This window comes from Neovison vison, chromosome 13 (genome assembly GCF_020171115.1).
Source record: "Neovison vison isolate M4711 chromosome 13, ASM_NN_V1, whole genome shotgun sequence".
Lineage (NCBI taxonomy): Eukaryota > Metazoa > Chordata > Mammalia > Carnivora > Mustelidae > Neogale > Neogale vison.
Genome location: NC_058103.1, coordinates 19,944,953 through 19,967,268, shown reverse-complemented (window position 1 = coordinate 19,967,268; position 22,316 = coordinate 19,944,953). Strand labels below are relative to the sequence as shown.

At 38.3% G+C, this 22,316-nt stretch overlaps 1 protein-coding gene across 29 annotated transcripts in view; it reads right to left on the bottom strand.

Annotated features, from left to right (window-relative positions):
* The window catches only part of NRXN3 (neurexin 3), a 1,586,092-nt gene that overhangs the window by 40,932 nt on the left and 1,522,844 nt on the right, over positions 1-22,316 (bottom strand). For 21 of the 29 annotated variants that reach the window (XM_044230666.1, XM_044230675.1, XM_044230681.1 and 18 more), the window contains one exon: positions 11,818-11,896. In XM_044230666.1, the coding sequence (XP_044086601.1) occupies positions 11,818-11,896 (79 nt within the window). Of the gene's footprint in view, positions 1-11,808; positions 11,897-22,316 lie in introns of all 29 variants that reach the window. The other 8 variants (XM_044230674.1, XM_044230680.1, XM_044230676.1 and 5 more) reach the window with 1 other exon arrangement.

Below are 22,316 nucleotides of genomic sequence, written 5' to 3'. Positions count from 1 at the left end.
GAACATAATTATTTCAGAAATAAAGAAAATGCAGCATCTTACTCTAAGAGCCTCTGTCTTCAGAGGGGCTGTTGTCTGATCAGATGTTCTAAACAGGACCGCTGATGAGTCACGAGTGAGAAGCCCCAGTGCACATATTATTACATGGGAGAAATCGAGAGGGGATAACCTCGCGTCAGTGGTGGCATTTGCCCTGAATATTGGAGCCATTCCACCGCACAGGAAACCAGGGTAAGTTGTTTCAACCACAGCTATTTAGATCAATCAGAACTGAGCAATTTCATAACCCCAATCAAGCAATGCTTTTGAAGCCTTTGAGAGACACAGTAATTAATCCACTTAACAAGTACTACCCAACCACTTAATACACTCAATACACAAACTTTCTGTCATTGTTATGCAAGAAGCCAGCTCTTTTATATATCTGGGTTAATGGGGAGTAAGTGCTACAGAGTAAGAGACAGTATAGCCTAGTGACTGGTGTGCGGGCTTAAGATTAGCCGGTTGGATTGGGTTCAAACCCCATTTCTTCTGCTTCCTTGCTGTGTGGCCTTGGACAATTTGCTTAGCTCCTTTGTCCCTCAATTTACTCATCTTTAAAATAAAAACGATAATCATAGCCCATCACAAGACTTCTATGATGACTAAAGAAGTTTAAAATATAAAATACTGAAGACTATCCCTGACTATAATTAAGTGTTCAAGGAATATTTACCAAATGAAAGAAAACAAAGAAGCAGTGGCAAACCTATAGGAGAAGGCCTAGAAATCAGTTCAGGAGACTCTATTCAGTATTATATGTCACTGAAAGTTGACCATGGGGGCAACTAACCCTGACATCAAATCAAAGTAAAATATTGACTATTGGAAACCCAATCACAGAATTTTCTCGTCAAATTAGAAGGGCTAATAAGATCCAACACTTTTCCTTTTTAAGTCCCAGATCTCTCTAACTCTTTTACAAAGCAATGATTAAGTATCTAACAGGAAAACAACTTTTTTAAGCTTCAGTCATTTGTCTGTACTACAATAGTTCTCATGCTATTTTAAGTGTTAGTACACTAGTTTACTCTATGAGGAAATGTAGAAGTAAAAGGGCATTGATATATTTCACTGGGTACTTGGTTAATTAACATGCATCAAATACTATAACTAAATAAAGTCCATTATATTTTAAAAGTTACAAAAACATAACAAGTGAGTAATGGAATCATGCTGGAGGCTACAATTACGTGCTCAGAAATGCATCTATTATGTCTTTCTGAAGCTCAAGCAGCAAAATTTGTGAACCCAGGAACTATCTTATTCATCTTCAGTGTTACTAAAGGAGGAGTATTTGGCAACTCTATTTTGAGGAAACAGAATTAGTGAAAGCTCCACAAATGAACCCATGAGAGCTCCAAAATTTAGTGCTTTAATAAGTGTTTAATCCGGATCCTCTGCACACACTGCAGTAGAAATAAAATGTGTCCATTTTCAAATGGATTTGGGTTTGAATCTAACCTCTGCCACTAGGAGCAGATAATACAATCTTGGAAAAGCAGAGTTTTTGAGTTCTCCTTTTCTCAACTGTAAGATGGCCATTCCAGTTTCCCACTCACAATAACTTAAAAAAAATATTAAATAAATCCCATGGTTTTTTGCCCCCCAGCATGGTTCTTAAGCCAGGGGTTGCTAGAGTCAGCTCCTGATGGCTAGATTATTTTCAGCAATTTTGCCAGTCGATTGTTCAATAATCATCATCAAAAATGAAAGCATATAAAATTGCAATTAAATATGTTATGACAAAAAACAAGGTATTAAAAACCTAAAACTCATTATTTCCTGGTTATATCACTACATTTTACTGTTATCTGTGCTCTCGAGGTGATGATGTCTGTAGTGTCTGTGGTGAAAATACTACATAATCACGTACTAATGAGCAGTAATTCCCAATTCTCAGTTTCGTGTTGTCATACTTGTGGCTTGAACTCAGGCATGTGGCAATATTTTACATGACAGAAAACACTATAGTCAGGGTTGTGTGTGTGCTGGTTCTTAACATTTATGGGTTAGGTGCTTTCCCTCATTCATCATGAATACCTCTCCTCCCTCCCTATCACCTTACCTCCCTTTACTCTCTTCTGTCTTCCCTCTCTCCTTTCCTGTCTTTTTTTTTTTTTTTTTAGATTTTATTTATTTATCCTACAGAGAGAGATCACAAGTAGACAGAGAGGCAGGAAGAGAGAGAGAGGGAAGCAGGCTCCCCGCTGAGCAGAGAGCCCGATGCGGGACTCGATCCCAGGACCCTGAGATCATGACCTGAGCCAAAGGCAGCAGCTTAACCCACTGAGCCACCCAGGCACCCCTTTCCTGTCTTTTTTAAAAAGTTCTTCTCTATCCACAGTGCCCACTAAGCTCCTCTTGATTTGCCCTTACCCTAAAGAGCAGCTCAGAGCTACCTGGACATGTCTGAGACATCTCATCATAAAACCATCTGCCTCAACATGCTTTCTGTTTTCCAGATTAGAACCATGGACTTTTAGAATCTTGGAACTATTTTAAAAAATCTTGAATCCATTAACCCATTGCATACTTATTTTATATTCTCTTGCTCAACCTTTATGAATAAGGAGGTGAAGTCACAAAGATTCGTCTTCATACGATCAGTGTTAAACAAACCAAGTCATTCCAAGTCATCCCACAAATTTTCTGGATCATCAGAAGTATTGTCCAGCACCTGAATAATTAACTGGGCACTTTTCTCTACTTCTCTCTCAAGAAATTCAGACTCTATTCTCAGAACTAAAGTTATTATGGATGTCATGTGCTTTAGAAAGAGAAAAGAAAGGTTTTAGTCTAAGTCAAAGTGTTGGCTTGGTAATGCTTCCATGAATTAAAAAAATAATATAAAATATACATCATTTGACTCTGAAAGATCAAAAGATACTCTCACCTCAAAATATGCATGAGGTAGAACCAATGAGTTAAAAAGCTTTTTTTTTCTTTTTTTTTTCCTCCAATGTCTTGCCAAACACATTTATATTATATTTTAGGTTAAAATGCATAAACATAAATGCTTTTCATAATAAAGCACATTGCAATTCTCACAAATTCCTTACCAACTCAGGAACAGGCACTGCTCTATATAGCAGAAATGAGGATCCTTTCTTACTAGCCTTTTCTGAAAAACCTTTCTGTTCATCTGTTCCTGAAGAAAAGATTTAACTAGAAGACTGATAATCAATAGAAAAACTCTCCGGAAATCAGCCTTTACGTGAAATCTCTTTAACAGTAAGCCCATTTGATTATGCCCAAAAAATCAACAAGGGTTTCCTGTTGTTGTTGATCACGTGGTTGTTTGGCTCTTATCATTAGCGATTTCCCACTCTAAGTTTTGCCCCCCCCCTTAGCCAGTAAAAAGCACAACTTATGACTTCCAGATGCAAAGCACAGTTATCAGCCTTATACTTCGACTGAAAATTTGTTTTGCTTCTTTGTGAAGTTCCCTAGGGGTGAGGTCAAAAGTAGAGACAAGAGGGGAGTGAGAGATAAAGGGAGAGCATTTCAAACCACGTATTACAAACAGAGAACAGAATCACAGAACAACAGCACGACAGTGGACTCCGACACAAGATGGCAAGACAGATGTACCAGACAAGAGACACATGCTCGACTGCTGGGCCAAGGGAAGCAAACACAAGAACAAAACCATACAGAGATATGAGAGCAGCTCGTGGGGGCTGCCGTGACCCAATGGAAATAATAGGAAAAACGAGAACCCATAAAATTATAACTATGAAAGAAAGTTACCCCCACAACTCATACACTGGACTTGCTGGGTTAGCCGGGATGTGTCACTTGGATGAAACACAAGATGGCATCGTTACAGCCATGCATTGGTGATGAAGGCCATGGTTAGTTGATTAGCTACAAAACTATCACTGCATGCCACGCAATGATCCTAGGCTGGTCCAGAAATAAAAGATACAACAAATATTCTACATCTGCAATAAAATTCTTTTTATGCCATCTGAAATTTGTGGGCAGGAATGTGTTTCTCTGTTGTATCTGGATGTCTGTCTTTCCTTCCTTCTTTCTTTCTTTCTTTGCTGGCTCATCTGTCCTCCTTTCAATTAATTATATTGTCACATGGATGGGGTGGGGGTGGGGGAAGAAAGGCAAGTGGCCTGTGCAGATATGGGGAAAAGGGAAAAGGAAGGAAATTAAAAGGAAAAATAATATCTATATAGGAGGAAGAAGAGGAAAACACAGTATTTCATTCTTTGGTACACAACTTTCTTGGAATTATGGGGGTTTGTTTTGTTTCGAGCATAAAGATAAATACTGGAGGGATATGCTGAAAGGGGAGAAATTAGAGATTAGGATGGCAAGAAAAGATTTTGTTGCCTTGTTTATTTTGTATATCTATGTATCTCTTGGTATTTAAAAAATGATTATAATTACCAATAAAAATATAGCAATGAGTTTCACATAGCCATAATGATCAAAATACTAAATGTGAATCAAAACAAAATAAAGTAAATTGAATCACCAAAAATTCATGCGGCACAAGATGAGGTGAAACGACAGAAAATGTTTTTCAAATATATACAAGGTATATATCTATGTCTATATATACACAGGAATGTGCATATATGGATAGATATATCTGTATAATTTTTTTCTCTCCAACCCTCCCAGGGATAACTGAATTATGGAATCGTCACTGTAATTATGATACAGACAAAAACAAAACCTAAAGAAAAAGTTCGCATGCTTTGTTTGCCAAGTTAAAACGGTATCATGCAAGTCTGTGTTGGCTGATGTAAAAATGGAGGTGTGAATTTCTGTGTAAACACATGACTGATGGCAGGAACTGTTGTTAATCTCTGTTTACATTAGTCTAATATCACTTATACTGTGTCTACATATATATGGCGTGATAGGTACTATACATTTAGTATGCACAGACATTATATACAAATACATATATATATATATATATACACACAGTATTTATACTGGGACTTAATGGGAGAAAAAATACAGAACAAAAAGAAAAAAAGAAAACTCATAAAAACCTTTCCTTGGAAACCCAATCCCTCTTTATTTATTTGGAGGGGAGGGGGCTTGCTTAATGATTTCATTAAGCTCACTTGTTATCAATTACTTGCACTGGCATTTGAAATCAGGAAGTTCTCATGAGTTTGGCTTGAAATTCTCCCTTCATCATGCCCAACCATCTTTACCCTGCTACCCAAGAAGACCTGGTACTAGACCTTACTGTGTGTGTGTTCAAAGACAAGTTTATTACTGAACTGGACTCATTTTTCAATCACAGTGAATCTGAAATTCTGTGCCCTCAAACTAAGATATAGAAGAATGATTTTGGGGGGTAAGTGATTCTGTCACGGGTTGGTATCATCTTCTATGATTTTTTTTTCTTGCCCACTCTTAGGGTATGCTATTTCTAAATTAGTAACCTCTCCTCCAAGTTCTGACAATATTCTAGGCATTCCCATTCACTGTCCACACTGGTTCTTCCCTTTCTTCCCTTTTTCTCTTTTTATTCCTTTTATTTTTCTATCTGTCTTCCCTAATATAGACTATGAACTCCTTGAAGATGTTTTGTCTTATTTTTATTTTCCTAGCACCTATTCTGGTGCCTACACAGAACAGTCACTAAAAGTTATTGCACAAATCATTAAACTTTCAAATGGAAATGTGTATACTTACACATTGATCTTATTGATTCCCGTCCCTTCTCAACATGCCACAAAATCGTGGGTAATGGAAACATTTTTTTCTTCATTTTTATCATTCTTGTTTGATTTACTGTTTTTGTTATGAAAACCATGATAATGGTCAATCCATGAGCCCCCCATTTTTTGTACATCATGCCTGAGCTATCTCTCGCCTAATTGTGTACTAGCCAATCAGACTTTCCTATGCTTTTATTTCTACTCATACCCTAATTATCAATGCAATTTACCATTAAGGATTTAAAGGGCACATATTTGTTTCAATAACTTAAAATTTAGCTTGGGTTGAAGTGGAGTTGGGTTATAAGAGAATGATACGATTCATCAACGAGTGGGTTAATGAATGAAAACAGAAATTACACCATTAAATTGGGAACATTATGTGCCCATAAACATACTCTATTAATTTATAAATCACTGGATGAAATTCAAAAATTGGTAGGGTTTAGCCTAGATCTAAATGTATGAATACCTATTTGCTTTTGCATACATTAGACATGTATTATAACTCAGATGTAAAAATGACTAATGTCTAGCCAACAATGAGCAATTAAATTAATAAAATTTACATCTATTTTAGTCTTCTTAGCAAAAATAAAACATTTCTGAGATTACTTCATTATCCCTTTATTAAAAGTGTTTTAAAGTAGACTTAAGCTTCAAGGTAGATCCTAGACACTATGACACTCAGACACTCCTAAGGCATTTTATTTAGGCATTTACTATTCTACTATACACTGAATTTTATTTAATTTTATAAAAATCTTTCCGTATGGAAACTCAAGACTGCAAATAGAATCATTAGGTCATTAGTCCATATTTCCATGTAGAAAAGTCTTTCTAAAATTAAATTAAAATCCATTTCTTTGTAATAAAAATGTGTAAGTTGCTCATGCTTCAGGCTTGCCGAAAACGCTAATGACAGGGTATATTTCTATAAACACATAAGACTACAAATATCCTGTTTAAAGCCGATGACCAGCACATATAGGGGTTTGTTTTTTTTTTTTTTAATCTGTGAATTCTGGAAAATAATACTTATCATTCTGATCCAAAATCAGTATTGTCTTAACATTTCAGCTGCATTTTCTATGGTGATTCAGCAAATAAGAACCTTCAGGATTTCGTGAGTTATTAACAATTCAGTGCCAGATTTTCATCTTATAAATACTGAGGAATCTCAAACTGATAAAGATTAAGAACCCAGTTCTACCTGGAGAACACAATAAGGCTATGCTCTTGGTGTTTTGCCAAATTTAAATTTCACCCAACACTGGGCTGAATATTATTGTGTGACTAACAAAGAGGAACAAAGTAGCAATAACACCTAATGCAAAAGTGAGGGCTGTGGATTTCAGGAGAGAAAATACATCTGAGAATCACTCTGGGGATAGTAATTATTTTGTGATCTCAAATTACTGCCAGTAGTTTAAACATCTCCCTCAACCCCACCATTATGAAAGCTGTTTAGCACAGTCCTATTGATGGGTGGATGTGTTTCATCCTTACTTCCTTTTACTGTCTGCCCTCTGGTGGGAGGACTATCCCTTGAGATTTGATCAAGAACCGTTTTAACAAAAGTAGAAGCAAAAAACCTGGCATATTGACAACCAGAAAAATGTATCCTTGTGTAATGGCTGGATAAATCAATATGGTTAATTGTTGTCATGCCCATTTCTCAGGTGTAAAAGGCATTTCTTTTCCTTCTTCTTTTTTTTAATCTCTGCTCTGTGACCCCAGCCTTCAGTACTTTAAGATACTGAGACTATAAATATATAGAATTCAGAAAGCTGATTATTTTCAATTACACAAGAGCTAACCTGAGATCACAGTATTTTGATATTATTTCTACTTCCAGAGACATAGACAGTGGAGGTCTAGACCAGGTAAGGGAGAGAAGATTTCTTTTCTATTTGGGAAGTGAATTTTGTCCATTTCTCTATATATCAGAATCAGTTCCCATATTTTAGATCACAAACGTGAATTTACTAAAGATCTTAATTGTAATTTGATTTCCCATATCATTTATCAATAATCCCATTTTCTAGTGGTCACATGAATTCTCCCCAGCTTATTTTTTGTTGTCGTTGTTGCATCCAAAGAGGTGAGAACAATGAAACATTAATTCACTGCACAATTTCATATCAATAGAAGCATACTTGGGAAGGAAAGAATTTGTTTGCGAAGAGACAAGTCTGAAATATTAAACAGACACCAACTTCTTTTGTGGGGAATATAATCCATGTGTACAAATTAGGAAAATTAAAATCCTGACCCTCAATTTTAGGTACTTGGTTATTCAAATATTCTTGTGAATATTTTCATTTAATGCAGGTATCTTTGTTATGATTTTATAAAGTTTCAATGCTGGTTTCTCCATGTAAATGTTCAGAAAATGTAATTTGACCTGTGACTCGTTAAAAAAAGTAGAGAATTCTTTTTTGAAGAAGAAGAAATGTGGGTTTCTGAGGTCAAATTTATTTGCATGGAATCATGTATTTTAAATAATTCAACAGGTGTTATTTAGGTCTTTAAGGGAAGATGAAGTTAGAGATACAAAAAAATCTCCAATCTTAACCTAAGATTCTGAGGTATTTTGAGCGTCATATGAATTCAATATAAACATACTCCTGGAGCTTTCACTTTCTGACTTGCTCTCATGGCCTAGGGTTTTTTTTGTTTGTTTGTTTTGTTTTAATTTGTTTTTTACTCATTAAAACCAGAGAGTATTCTACACTCACTGGATTCAAGATTTCTAGACTATCATCAGCCAAACTCCAAAAGAAATTTAAGTGGTCCTTAAGATGATCTGAATGAGTTCTACAAAGGACGGTGATCCCTAAGTGTCAATGCAGGTTGTGGGTGTGAAAGGCAATTGCTTACATCTGATTCAAAACCAGGAGATGGAAAGCCCATTCTCACTTAGCAAAGATTAGGTAAGAAAAACAAGTCCATTAAAAATCTGATGCTCACATGAAAACAAAAGTTGTTGAATAGAGCATATACTACTCTATTCAAATTTATGAAAAATGAGAGTTTTAATAAACCTAAATAACTGAGAAAGCTAGAAAATCCTACACTGGCTAACAAATTGAGAGAAGAAAATGTCGTTGTTAAGTAAGATGAAACAAGGCCTGGGTAATTAACCACATTTAGTATATTTCCATCAAACATCTGGTCTGGAAAAGAGTAAAATCTGAGAAACTGAGGCAGTGAGTTAGAATGTTCAAACCCAGAATTTTAACCTCCATATTCACACAGAATCTCAGATTAACAAATAATGTCAAAGTAATCTAAAGCTCACCATTATTTGTTGCTGTATGAGCAACGGAAGATTTCTCTTTCGACAAGGCAAACCCTAGCTCCAGAAATAACTGGTTTAAATTTTTCTGATTTTTAAATCCAGATTGTTCGGGGAAGATGTGAAGGCTATGGAGGTATTTCTCATAGAATACAAAAGAAGGCTCAGTATCTCTATGCTTATAACCTTCATCAGTGTTAATCAGGCCCCCAGGGTAAAATCTCTGTGTCAGTAGGAATATCTATCTCCTTCCTGTATTAAATATGCCTCTAATGTATTTCCGTGTATATCTGAATCACTTATCAGGAATACTTTATGGAATAAATAAATTGAGAAAGAAGAAATACTTGTTCTTCCAGTGTGAGGAGTTGAATAGTCCCAGGCAGAGGGAATCATGTTAGCTCCTTCAGGGCCAACACTGTGTCACTTACCTTATTTATATAACCCCCTCCCACACTCCCTTGCTAAACACAACAGATTGTTTTAAAACCTGCCTTTTTCTCCCACCTGCCCCATTGTAATTATATTACTCAAGAAATGCTGGCATTGAATTTCTGTCCTCTGCTTTTGAATCAGATGAAACACCTGTGCAGCCACTAAAAAAAAAGCAAATGGACTTAGTTTGGAGCCATTCAGGTTTGGGCCTGTTCGAGTTCAATACCAAATGGCAATATACACCCACAACCTGCAGCTGTAGACCTTGTAAAGCAGATCTGGAAAAGCCCTCTGTTTTATTAGGGAGGTTGCTATGGTGATGACCACGCGTAGGAGGCAGGAAGGTAGTAGCGGGAGACAGTGGCGATATTTTGTAATGGCCAAGCCTTAATTTTTGTAAAAAGACTGAAAATCCAGTTTTGAACAATAACGTTGCATCTATACAGATATTACTGCTATGAAAGCAAGATAACCAGAGAAAGGATGAACAAAAAATTCAACGTAAAGTCTAGGTATCTTAAACTATTGGCCATGAAATCAGTTACTTTAATACATATCTTAGGGGTCATGACAGATTCATATCTGAATTCCTAATATCTGTTACCTGCCTAACGTAGAGTTAACTCAAAAAATATTTGCTGAACTGAATTATTTTGGAGAGGAAATTTAGGTAACAAAGCTCCTAATTCTATTTTCCAATAGCTTGCTTATGGAAATCAGTAGGACAGGAAGGCCTCAATGCTAGAGATATACTATATCCTGTCCTAGTGCTCAGAAATATTTACTAAATTAATGAATGGATGAATTAATGAGTGATGATACCCAATTCTGGTATAGACTGGATGTATCTGCCTTCCAGTGTTATTAAAACCTCATGTAGTACATCAAGATTATTATCTAATAATCTGAAAAATTCTGACCACCACGCCAGAGTTACTTTCCTTCTATACAACTGAGCTCCTAAAGGAACAGGTCATATTCCGAAAGGCCCTACCTATTATTATGTCCCCATGTAATGCTAAAAATAGCAACCCACAGAACTTCCTTGATTCAAAGCCACTTGCAAGATACCAGTCAGAACTTCAACAAAATTTGAAAAGAAAAAAAAAAAAAAAAACCAACCAAAAAAAAACCAAACCAAACCAAACAAAACAAAAAAACCATAAATCATCTTGGGGTAAGAAATGGAAGGTTTTTACTTTTGTTACATATTGTTTTCACAAACCTTGAATTTCTCTAGAATTAAGCAAAAGAAAATGTTTCATGGCTCACCTTTTTTTTTAAAGAAAAAAAAAATAATAAAACAACCCAAAGAAACAACTAGAATATTCTATTTATTTCTCTCAGCCTTTGCAGAAATAAGATCCTAACCCAACTCCAGCTTTTAATTCTATTAAACATACACAGAAATTCGATGATATCTGTTCTCTATTATATAGATATATAAATGTTAACTTATAGCAAGTCTCAAAACAGGCGACTTGGAAAAATTGATAGGAAATAATCAGGGACTGCAGTTGCCTGCTGGACAATATATAGCTCACTATAAAGAAAGACCATAAAATATCAAAATGTATCCGGGTGCGAATGGGTAACACACTGAAGCCTCGAGTGGCCAAAGTCCTCTTAGCTTCAGCACAGTAGATACATTTTGAAGCATCTCAGCCGTTGACATGGCATGGTTCCGTACTAATTTTGTGTTTCCTATGCTATATTACTGCACAATTCTCTAAACGCAGAATGAACAAAATTAGTATAAATATAATACCATGTTAACTGCTGTTGCAATCCCATGGAAATCGTGTTTTCTTTTTATTTTTGTTGTTGTTGTTGTTTCATTTTTGTTGTTTGGGTTGAGTTTCTGGTTTTATTTTGTTTTCCACACAGGCTCAGAAACATTTCAGGACATTTAAATGATCTTTATAGCTCCTGTCTGGGTTCATGGTGTTTTGATGTTATTCCGATATGGATATCTTCATGTCCCCACCACCCTTTGTCAATTTCATAGTCGCCAGGGCTGCTGTACTTTTCCTGGTCCCATAGTTAATCTGGGTGCCCAATTGCTCAATGTTAGGTGGTACACCATAGATTTTTCTTTGGGTGTCAGGAACTGATGTTAAATTTCCCTGGCTTCTTATCTGCTCCTTCCATGGGATTTGATGCTTTTGATTATATATTAATATTATATATGTATGCTTATACATATATAGATATAGGAAATACATTAACACACTATAATATATATATATAAAACACATGTATATTCACATATATGTATGTATTGTTTTTTTGCAAATGTAAAAATAAAGCAAGCAAAACAAGACTGACCTAACCTACCTGTACTCGGCTCACATTCAATGAAGTCTTCGTCATCGCTTGAACATTCAGCAGATGAAACAAGGTCATCTGATGTTGGCTGTGTGTGTCAAAGGAAAAATAATGGGGTAGGGGGAAGGGGAGGAGAGAAGAGAGGGAGAGATAAGGAAACCAATGAACAGAAGCATCAAAGACTTATCACGATGTCCTGCTTCCCATCATTATTATGTTTCTCTTCTCTAAAGAGGGCATGCTGGAGGATAGAGCATTTTAAACTCTTATGCAGCTGTGTATGGCTAAGGGTTCAGACAACCTGTGTGGACTTTATGAAAAGCTGAATGACTCCAGGTGGTTCCAGGAGGCTCAAGACTATCCCATCCCTGTAAGTCCCATTGTACAGCCTGACTTTATTCTGATTTTGATTTCAATTTTGAGAATTTGAAGGGCAAGAGGAGGGTTATACAAATGGTGGGACCTGTAAGAGTGCAAGCCAGCATAGCAAAGCACTGCAAACTTTGAGAGGGTTTCAGTGCATATGCTGTGTGGTCTTAAGTGTATGATTTGGTGGTTGTGAATCTATAGGCAGGCGTAATTAATGAATGCTGTGGAATGCAGGCTGTTCAGGAACAGCATAATGGCTTTTGTTGCTAGCAGCGATCTCTTCATGTAATTGCTGCAATTAGCTGAATTAGTAATGTAGGCCAGCAGAGAAATACCACATGACAGCCTCCGGACACAGGTAAGAATGTTTCTGACGACAGCAGAAAAAAATCTGGTTGCCACAACAGTAATTCAACTTGTGACACTTTTTTTTTTTCCCCTATTGGATCCTGTAGAAACCTCCCAATGCCAGGGAATCCATTGCAGTAAATAGGGGAAACTGGGTATGGGTAGTAAGAAGGGCCTCTGTTGCACAGACGACGAGAAGACTACTTTCTGTACCTGACAGAAATTGCATGCACAATTAACACTATTGAATATTTAATCTACAGATCTTACATAAAAACCAAATTTTTGTCGTATGTACATAAGAGTACTCAGTATATAATAGTTGTTCAATAAACTCATTTCTTTCCCCCTCCTGATATTAATAATATTAAGTGACTTGCTTAGTTTTATTATTCCCAATGCATTGAAGTCTGAATCCATATTCAAGAAGAAAGAGAAATTAGAAGCAGATGCTGAGCTAGACATGTATATGTATTTATTCATTATACTGTTATTAATTAATTAGATATACTTCTCATAACGGTCCTTTGGGACAGAGTTTTAAGGAGAATTTAAGTTCAGAGGACACAGAACTCAAAAGAAACAGTAAGGATTTGAACAGATAGCTCTTAGTCAAAGTCTGCATTTGTGGTTCACATAAGCTCCTTTTATACCCTTCCTCCATGGTGTTAGATTTGGACTGAACCGTGTCCTCCAAAATTCATATGCTGCAGTTCTAACCCCCCAGTACCTCCGAATAGGACTAGTTTTTGGAGATAGGGTCTGTGTTAAAATGAGATCACTAGGGTGAGCCAAACCCACTATGCCTGCGGTCCTCAATAAAAAGATGAGATTAGGACATAGACATGCACAGAAGGGATGGGTGGAAGGCACAGGGAGAAGACAGCCATCCATAAGCCAAGAAAAGAGTCCTCAGGGGAAACAACAACAACAACAACAACAACAAAACCCTGCTGACACTTTGACCTCGGCCTTCTAGCTTCCACAACCGTGAGAAAATAAATTTCTGTTGTTGAAGCCATTCAGTGTGTAGTACTTGGTTGCAAGCAGACCAATGCACATGACGACCCATATGCTTAGCATTCCCAGACCACTTCCTTTTTGAAATATACACACGAAGCATAGAATTACTGGACGCAACAAAGAACAATAGAAAAATCCCACTAGGTTGTTGATTTCACTTAACAGACAGTGGTAGAGGAGTGGTGCCTTAAACACCGTTATTGATCGTTATTCCACATTTGACAGAGAGATACTTCAACCCTGCTCCTCCTTAAAGTTAAAAGAAAAAGAATTTTCAAACATAATTTTGTTTGTTTGTTTGTTTTTCAATTCGACACGACTGAAGGGTGCATTTCATTTCCAGCGACCGAAGCTGGCAGTTGTTTCCCAGAGTCACCCTGATTTGTGTTAGAAACAAGGCGAGCATGCCTCCTTGGAGTTTCCTGTTGTGGCTGGGCTTTCTGCATGCCCACTTTCGGTTACTTAGGGAAGGGAGGTTGTAAGGGGATACACGTTCACTGCTGGACTGCAGAAGGCAACCACAAGAGGCAAACAGCCTTTTTGGAAGGGTCCCCACCACTGTGGGGTAGTTCGAAAGCATGACTTATCCATTCATAAGGCCCTTATGAGACCGCTCATAAGGCAGCAACAATTGTTTTGGGTGTTTGAGGGAATGGATCTTAGATATGAAAATGATTTTTGACCTGCCAAAAGCTTACAGTACTTAAACAAATATACAGTCTAGCAGTGGTATTAAAATTTTATGGGAGAAGGGCAATTAGGGGAAGAAATGGTCTAAAAAATTCCTTAGAGGGTAGTAATAAAAAAAGAGATTGAGAATATACTTCTAAAGGTAATCAATTGGAAATTAATTGTTGGTGACTTCATTACAAGGACCTTGAGGAATGGCCCATATGTGCCAAAACTGGCTCAGGGTCCTAGTATTGAGTGAAAAACCAATCTAGTGAACTCATCACAAGAACTGAAAGCAAATTCTAAGAAAGTTATATGAATTTTGATTGGCCAGAGATATGATACAGAGTTTGGTTTTTTTTTTTTTTTCCCAAGGAGAGTACTAGACTCTGAGATTGAAGGATATTTACTATTTTCCTCTCAGCGTCCCACTGCCTCCTCTAATACTATACTATTTATTCCCTGAAGCTGTGTGGTTTGGGTGACTGTGTCCCCAACAGTAGCTCCACTTCTGTCCCCAACATGGGCCCAACCACCACTGCAGACCCCACAGATACGCTCTTCAACATTTCCACGGCCTTTTCCCCCAGTTAACTGGCCCTGTACCCTACCTCGCAGAGGTCTGATTTCTGCAGCTCTTCTATATGCATATACTATTCCTCCCGGCAACAGAAAGACATTTTGCCAGTAGCTCCCCCTTATAGTGATTAGACTCCAAGGATGGTCGACGGCAGGCCATCTAGCAGAGCATGGAATGAGTAGGGCTGACTCTCCACAGAGCACAGCTGTGACTCCCAGCTCCTACACTTATAGTCGTAGAGATGGGGTGTGTGTGTGTGTGTGTGTGTGTGTGTATTACTTCCTCTTTCCAAGCCTCCATTTTTCCATCTGTAAATTGGGATAAACGCAGTTTCTTGTCATGAAGTGTAATGTTAAAAGTGAAGCTCTGGGGGCGCCTGGGTGGCTCAGTTGGTTGAGTGTCTGACTCTTAGTTTTGGGTCAGGTCATGATCTCGGGGTTGTGAGATTGAGCCCCGGGTCAGGCTCCGAGCTCAGTGGGGAGTCAGCTTGAGATTCTGTCTCTCTCCACCCCCTGCATTCTTTCTCTCTCTCTCAAATAAGTAAATAAATCTTTAAGGAAAGAAAAAGTGAAGCTGTGTTCCTGGCGTATGGGGCAAGCTCACTAAACGTTAGCTAAAACGAAGACAAGCAATCAATCTCTCAATCAGTAACAGCACTTCCAAGCCTAGTTGCCACTCTTAGTTTAAATAAAGTTGCTATCCGCCTATGTATTCTTCCTTCAATGATTCATCCCCATTAGAACTGTTCTTCGCTGCCGATAATTCATTACCTCCATTTTAATTCATTTTCTCTGGTTGCATCTGCCATAAAGAGTGATCAAGAAAAATATACTCATAGAGATGCCAAGAGAGCTTAAAAATCACTGGAAGATAATCTGTTTCCCATGGCTCTGGGTCCAGACAATCTGTGTGGGTTTTATGTGAATCCAGCCCCTTCCTTTCTGTCTCTCAAACCTCATCATCACCAATTACAGCCTCTGCCAATGAAATTCCCAAAGCCATTACAAACATCTCAATCCCCTCATTGCCCAACACAGTAACCAATGTTTGCCTGGAGAACCTGGCATCTGACACTGCCGTGCCTGCCACAGAGCACTGCGTCTCAGAAATTCTTGCTCTGCCAGGGGCAGCAAGCTTGGATTTACAAAGGACTCAGGACTTAGAACACTATACTTAGGGATTAATTTTTTTTAACTACTTCCCTCCCTGCCATATAAAAAACCCCAAAATTGCAAACCAAAAGCTTTTGGATGCTATGCACTTAGAATCCCATCCTAAAGTAAGAACAATTTGTTTCCACATTACTCTCAGAAAATGAAGGCTTTCTTTTCATGCCTCTTTAATTTTCCTGTCTGTGTCCTTCCCCAAATATAAGTAAATTCAGGTTCTAACTCGGAACTTTGGGAAAAGAGGCATGCTTTTTTGACTACTGGTTCCCATGGCTAGTGAATTATGTTTCACTGTTGCAGATACACAAAGACTCAGGACATAATTTCTATGACTAGGAGGAAACTACGGACTTTGGTCCTTAAATAAAATGCGGGAGCCCTAAGTTGTGTATGTGTGTATTTTCCTACAATCATATCTGTTTTTCATAATTACTTATAACTCTAGAAAAAAGACCAGTTAGAACTCTTGAGAGGAAAAAGATATTTGAACTTTCCAGAATTATGCCTACTACTAATATTTTCCACTTATTAAGCACTTATTATATTCAGACTTCATGCTATGTAGCTGACACATATCCACATCTTAGTATCATAATAACCAAGGGCGTGGACATTTGTAGTGACATCCACTACTTTTAACTGCCCACCACCCATGCTCCTTCAAGGAATAATAGTGCTTTAGAAGTTCTTTTTTTTCTTTTAAATATTTTATTTATTTATTTGACAGAGAGGGAGAGAGAGATCACAAGTAAGCAGAGAGGCAGGCAGAGGGGGAGGGGGAAGCAGGCTCCCTGCTGAGCAGAGCATGATGCAGGGCTCAATCCCAGGACCCTGAGATCATGACCTGAGCCGAGGGCAAAGGCTTAACCCACTGAGCCACCCAGGTGCTCCTGAAGTTCTTCTATTCTTAATGTTTTGCTGGGAATGCTTATGAAAGCACTTTCTCTGCCATCTTCCTATTATTTTTCTTCACAATGATTGTCTAAAGCTCTCATAATTCCCTGTGATTAAGCTTGAAGTGTTTACATATTACAGTTCCCACAAGTCCAATATCTACATTATCTAGAAGACCATCAAGAATGAATAGAAGGTCTGTGACCACCTCCAAACCAAACAGCTTGATCGTGGCTGGACTCTCAGACCCACCATCTGTGATACACGACAGTATCATCAGGTGCTTTGTTCATCTTTCATTCATTCCTTTATCCCTTGCATAAATATTTGCTGAACACCTATGTGTCAAGCACTGTAGCCGTTTATGAAGGATACGGCGACAGGTAAACCACAGCTCCACTGCTCTGGGAATTCCCAGTCTCTGAAGAGAGGGCCAAGTAAACAGGCTAAGTTGACATAGTAAACTCAATGTCATGACAAGAGTAATCAGAAGGTGCTAAAGGAGCAAACATCAGGGGAGCAGAGAGAGCTCCTGGGCAGAGAGGAAGTGGAAATGAGCCCAGAGGGACAGGCAGCAGTGAAGCGGGGAGAGCTGAGAGCTGTGGGCAGGAGAAGGGCATTCCAGGTGGAATCAACAGTCTTTGCAAAGGCTCCGAGGCATGAAGAAGCAGTTTATTTGTACACCTCTGAGTAGGACAGGGGTGAAAAGATGCACCAGCCTGACAGAATGACAGCTCCCTGAGTTACCGTGTTGTTCTTGCAAACTTGGATAAGGAGCATGAATTTAACATCCTGTCTTATGGGATATCTTTCCTTCTTCCCCTCCCCATGTCTCATCGGCATCATCCGTGGCCCTTCCTTTGGAAGCACTTACACGCGGTTTCAGAACGTAGTGCTTAGGGCTGACTGTGCCATTCCTCCACAGTATGGATCAATGACCTTACCTTGCCTTCTCAAAGGGAGGAAAATATTCCTTTGTCCCCCTATATTAGCCGAGTTCCATATTAAAAATAATAACCCGTCCTACCCCATTTTGAAATACGCATATTTTTAATCCACATGTTGAAATTAACTCGGTTCCATACTAGGATTCATAAAACTAAAGACGGGTCTTAGAATAATTCTCAATAAAATATCTGTCTGGAAGGAGCCCTCTTTATTCTTTCCTTGAAAGATCTTTTTATTGCGTTTGTGTTCCTTTCTTTTTTTTTTTCTACCAGTGTTTATTTTAATAAATAAATTTAAATATAAATTTTATTTAAATATAAATTACCTTAGAATAAACTGGGACAGAAGAAAGCTCAAACACTCTGTCCACCCAAGTAAATTTATAGGTATATTTACCTTCCAATTCCCTCAGCTTCACAGACCTGGCTTCTCATTTTCCTCCAGTGAGTTATTGTGCCTGTAATCACCTGCTTCTAATTATTTACTCTGAAGGGGTCTACCTCCCAGGAGCACCCCCCACCCCCTCATCCTTCATCGCCATCCATTAATTTAGCATTTAGAAAAACGTCTGCTGCCGTGGTCAGAAGAGCTCAAGGGAGACCCACCATGTCCCCTCCTTCCTGCCCAGAGGCCTATTTGTGACTTCCAGTTCCCACCTTCAGCCCTTTATCTTATACTGAGAAGAGGCTAATCATTCAGGGGGATCATCATTTTTCTCCACCCAGTTCCTTGGAAGCACAGTTATTTGACCGCGATTAAGCGCCAGATAAAATAAGTCCTGCCCCAGAACAGCTTTATGAAATTATAAATAACACACTCAAGAATGATGATCGCCTTTCTTCCAGTGAAAAAGGAAAAGAGAAAGGCCCATAAATATTCTGAAGTCCCACCAAAAACAGCTATGCATCTCTGCAGCTGCTTCATGCTAAAAAGAATTCCATGCCTTCAAATGCGTGGTGTTTTCGTTTCTTGCCTCTTACTTCTATTCCGTGATAAAGCTGGGGTTTAAAGCATCTCATAGGACGGAAGGAGACGTGCAGCTTCATTACGAACATTTATTCTCTATTGAAATAAAGGGAGTCTAAGATACTTTTGATTAAAGAAGAACCCATAGGTTCTAGGTACCCCTGTAACCTTTAATGAGATTTTAAAAACTTTGACCATCACAATTTGAATTTACCTATTAGAATTTTCTTTATCAAATTGTTGCCACCGCATAGTTCTGGTTTAGATTAACGCTTACAGATCCCCTGCTTGACACACTCTCTCTCTCTCTCTCTCTCCCCTGGATGATTTCTAAACCAAACCAAAGGCAGAAAAAGCCTGGATCTTGGGGCAAAGCCGTCATCTCAACCCTGCCCTCTCTCCCGGCAGCCCCGTGACTCTATCCAACTCAAGCCCAATACAGAAACAACCTGAAAACACGGTAAGATGCATGGGTGAGATTATCAATACCCTCATTTTATTCTGAACACCCCCTTTATAGTTATCTTCAAAACAAGCCACTGACACTATTGTGAGAAAATGAAACACATGGCTTGAACTTGTCATACTCAGATGTGAGAGGTCGGGGCACACCACGAGACAGGTTCTGAACGACGGGGACAAAGAGACAAACTTCCATCTACTTAAGATGCTTTCTGAGAGTCCCTCCGGCCTCACCTCTATGTGCCCATGTACCTTTACTGGAACAACACCGTGTGAATTTTAAAACTGTCTCCTGGAGTTCACCGTATTGTGGTTTTTCAAAATAATCCTTTCCTCGCTTCTCTCTTCCCACTCCTGGAGATAATCACTCCCCGAGTCAGATATCAATGTCCTCATATTTTACGTGACTCCTATGTCCATGGAATGAGAAGGCTTTAAAAAGAATTGCCCTGGGCTACAGACAGGGCATGCAGCATAACCTGATTCAATTAACCGGACCAGATCTCCCTAAGAAAACTGAACACAAAAAACAAACAAAATTGTCCTTGATAGATGATTTTAAGCATGCACACATTGACTCTTTCCCTCAACAAATGTTTATTAACTGCCTGTGATGGGCCACTCACTGTGCTGGGGTCCAGACACACCCAGTCCTTGTTCTCCTGTGGCTGGCGGGCTACAGGGATTTGAGCCAGGCTCAACTCAAAAACACTGACTGGCTGCTAAACCATCAGCCACAAAAACATAAAGTTAATGTGAGGTCCGTCAGTGGCGCCCACTGTAACAAGAACGGATTATTCACAGGCAGATCATATAGGACTCCAGCAAAACAGTACCACCAACTTCCTTTAAATTCTGCTCCCTCTCCATAGCCTTCATATTCTTCCTCTTCCTTTCCACACCGTATATACTGAAGCAGGATGAGAACACAGCATAACGTACAATAACTTTTACTAATGAATTAACCTTTAAAGAAAGCCCTTGGCAGACTCAAGATTTAATTAACAGTGAAAGAACCAAGCTAAGTAAGCTTAGCCAAACTTTGTGCCAAGGATTGGGGTCCTTTCCTTCTATCCTTGAGGTCTTCTCAGATTATATAAATAAATGTGGTGTGGCATCTTTTTTTTTTTTTCTTTTCTTTCCAGTTTTAAGATTTCTTCCATCTGCTCAAAAAAGGAAGGATGGATCAAGAGAGAGGAAAGGGAGGAGGTAGAAGAGAGTGGGTAGAAGGGGGATTAATCTGTCTGTTGTTCAAGGCAGCCTGACAGAGGGAAGAGGAGTATTGAACCACAGAAGATTAACCAAACTTCAATGTACCTTCCCAAAAGCAGGAGGAATGTAATGCTACGTGGTGTTCCACTGATAAGCAAATCCCTCTAAATCCTTTCAATTTATTTCTTGGCCTGGAGAAATTACATATTATTTAGGAGGCAAAAGGAAAAAAAAAAAAAAAGAAAGAAAAAACCATAAACCACCCACCCAACCACATACCATCTCTAGGAATTTAGACCAGGAGCCAATTGATTATATACACCTAAGGTTTGGCTTTAATAGTTATTTTTCTCATTGGTGCAGGTTCTTTCTAGTATGGCTAATCAGAAAGGCTTGGCTGTGTTTCCACTACAAACTTCTTGTTCTCACCAGAAACTTTGTTTTGAGTATTTAGGGGCTAACCATTATAAGGGAATGCCAAAATTTTAGCTGAAATTCCAAGGACTAATCTACCTTTCTTGCTTATCTTCTTGTCAGCCTGCTGCCTTCTTTTTTCTTTTCTTTTTCTTCTCCTTTTTTTTGGGGGGGGTGGTATTTCCATTCTAAGTAAGCTTTTTATTCCAATATTTTCACCAAAATCAAACCTCTGTTTTTAAGGGGCAAGTGACTGGGTCAAATATTAATGGAACCCACTAAAAATAATGTAGGTATCTGTTAATGGATATTAAAATTCTGTACAAAAGTCTCTATCATGGAGAGCACCAATGTGGATTTTTTTTTTTTTTATTATTTGAACCAAAAATGTACTATTATTTATTTCTCCATGTTCTCTCTCTCTTTTCAGAGAGAAGATATGGGTTTTGGGGAAAAGTAGAATCAAATTTCTTTGTGGGGATGGTTTTTGTCTTGGCCCTCTATTTCGTAGCCTAACCTTATCACTCAACATAGGAGAAACAGCCCTTCCTGGCAGTTTGAGAGCACAGCCTAACAAGGCTTAATAATAGCCAAACACTGGAGGAGAACAATGAGTTGCAGGATAAAGCCAGTCCTGGATATTGGTCAGCAATTTCCCAAAAAAGATGTAAGGTAGCCATTCAGCCCAGAGCAAAGAGCAGAGGTTCTCAACTTTTGGTCACTGATAAATTAAGGTATGCAAGATGAGCAGGAAAGAAAGAAGTGGGAAAATAAAAAAATATTGTTTTGTTAGATACAAAGATAACTTTTTTTTTTTTTTTTTTTTGGTCTTATAGAAAGCTACTTTTACAGAAAAGAGTGTGCAATGCATGGGAACATCTGTTATGTCTGCCCATGCATGCAGGAAAGGGCTGAGAACCGCTACCTTGGAAAACTAAAAGTGTGAAAAGTTCATGCTTAACAAGAAACTAAGAAAGAAATGCAAGCTCAAGACAACATAAACACAACAAGGAGCAGCATATTAGCACAGCCTGGAACTCATCGAATATGTGGCAGAGCAAACTTATCCAGAACAATGGAATGCAATGAATTGAATGTAAAATTCTACTGACAAAAAGATAAGATTGTTTTTCCTTATTGTACTGGAAAGAATATCTCCCACTCAGCCATGTAATATAATATTAGAAAAGGCAGATACAGGTGTCAGAGTAACAGCAGTAGTTAAAGGAAGTTTTGTGCATTTGACATTTGATGTAATACAATACGGAGGGAGTTACAGGGAATCTGCATTAAAATGGAGTCAGAACTTTAAGGGGAACATGAGAGCGCATTGAATAACACCATATCAAACCCCAAGAGAGGAACATTCAAAGGGATTTTGGCTTTGGATTGAGAGTTTACCACAAGTTACTCATGTCTAAAAGACAATACCAGCCTCCCACGAAGGAAGA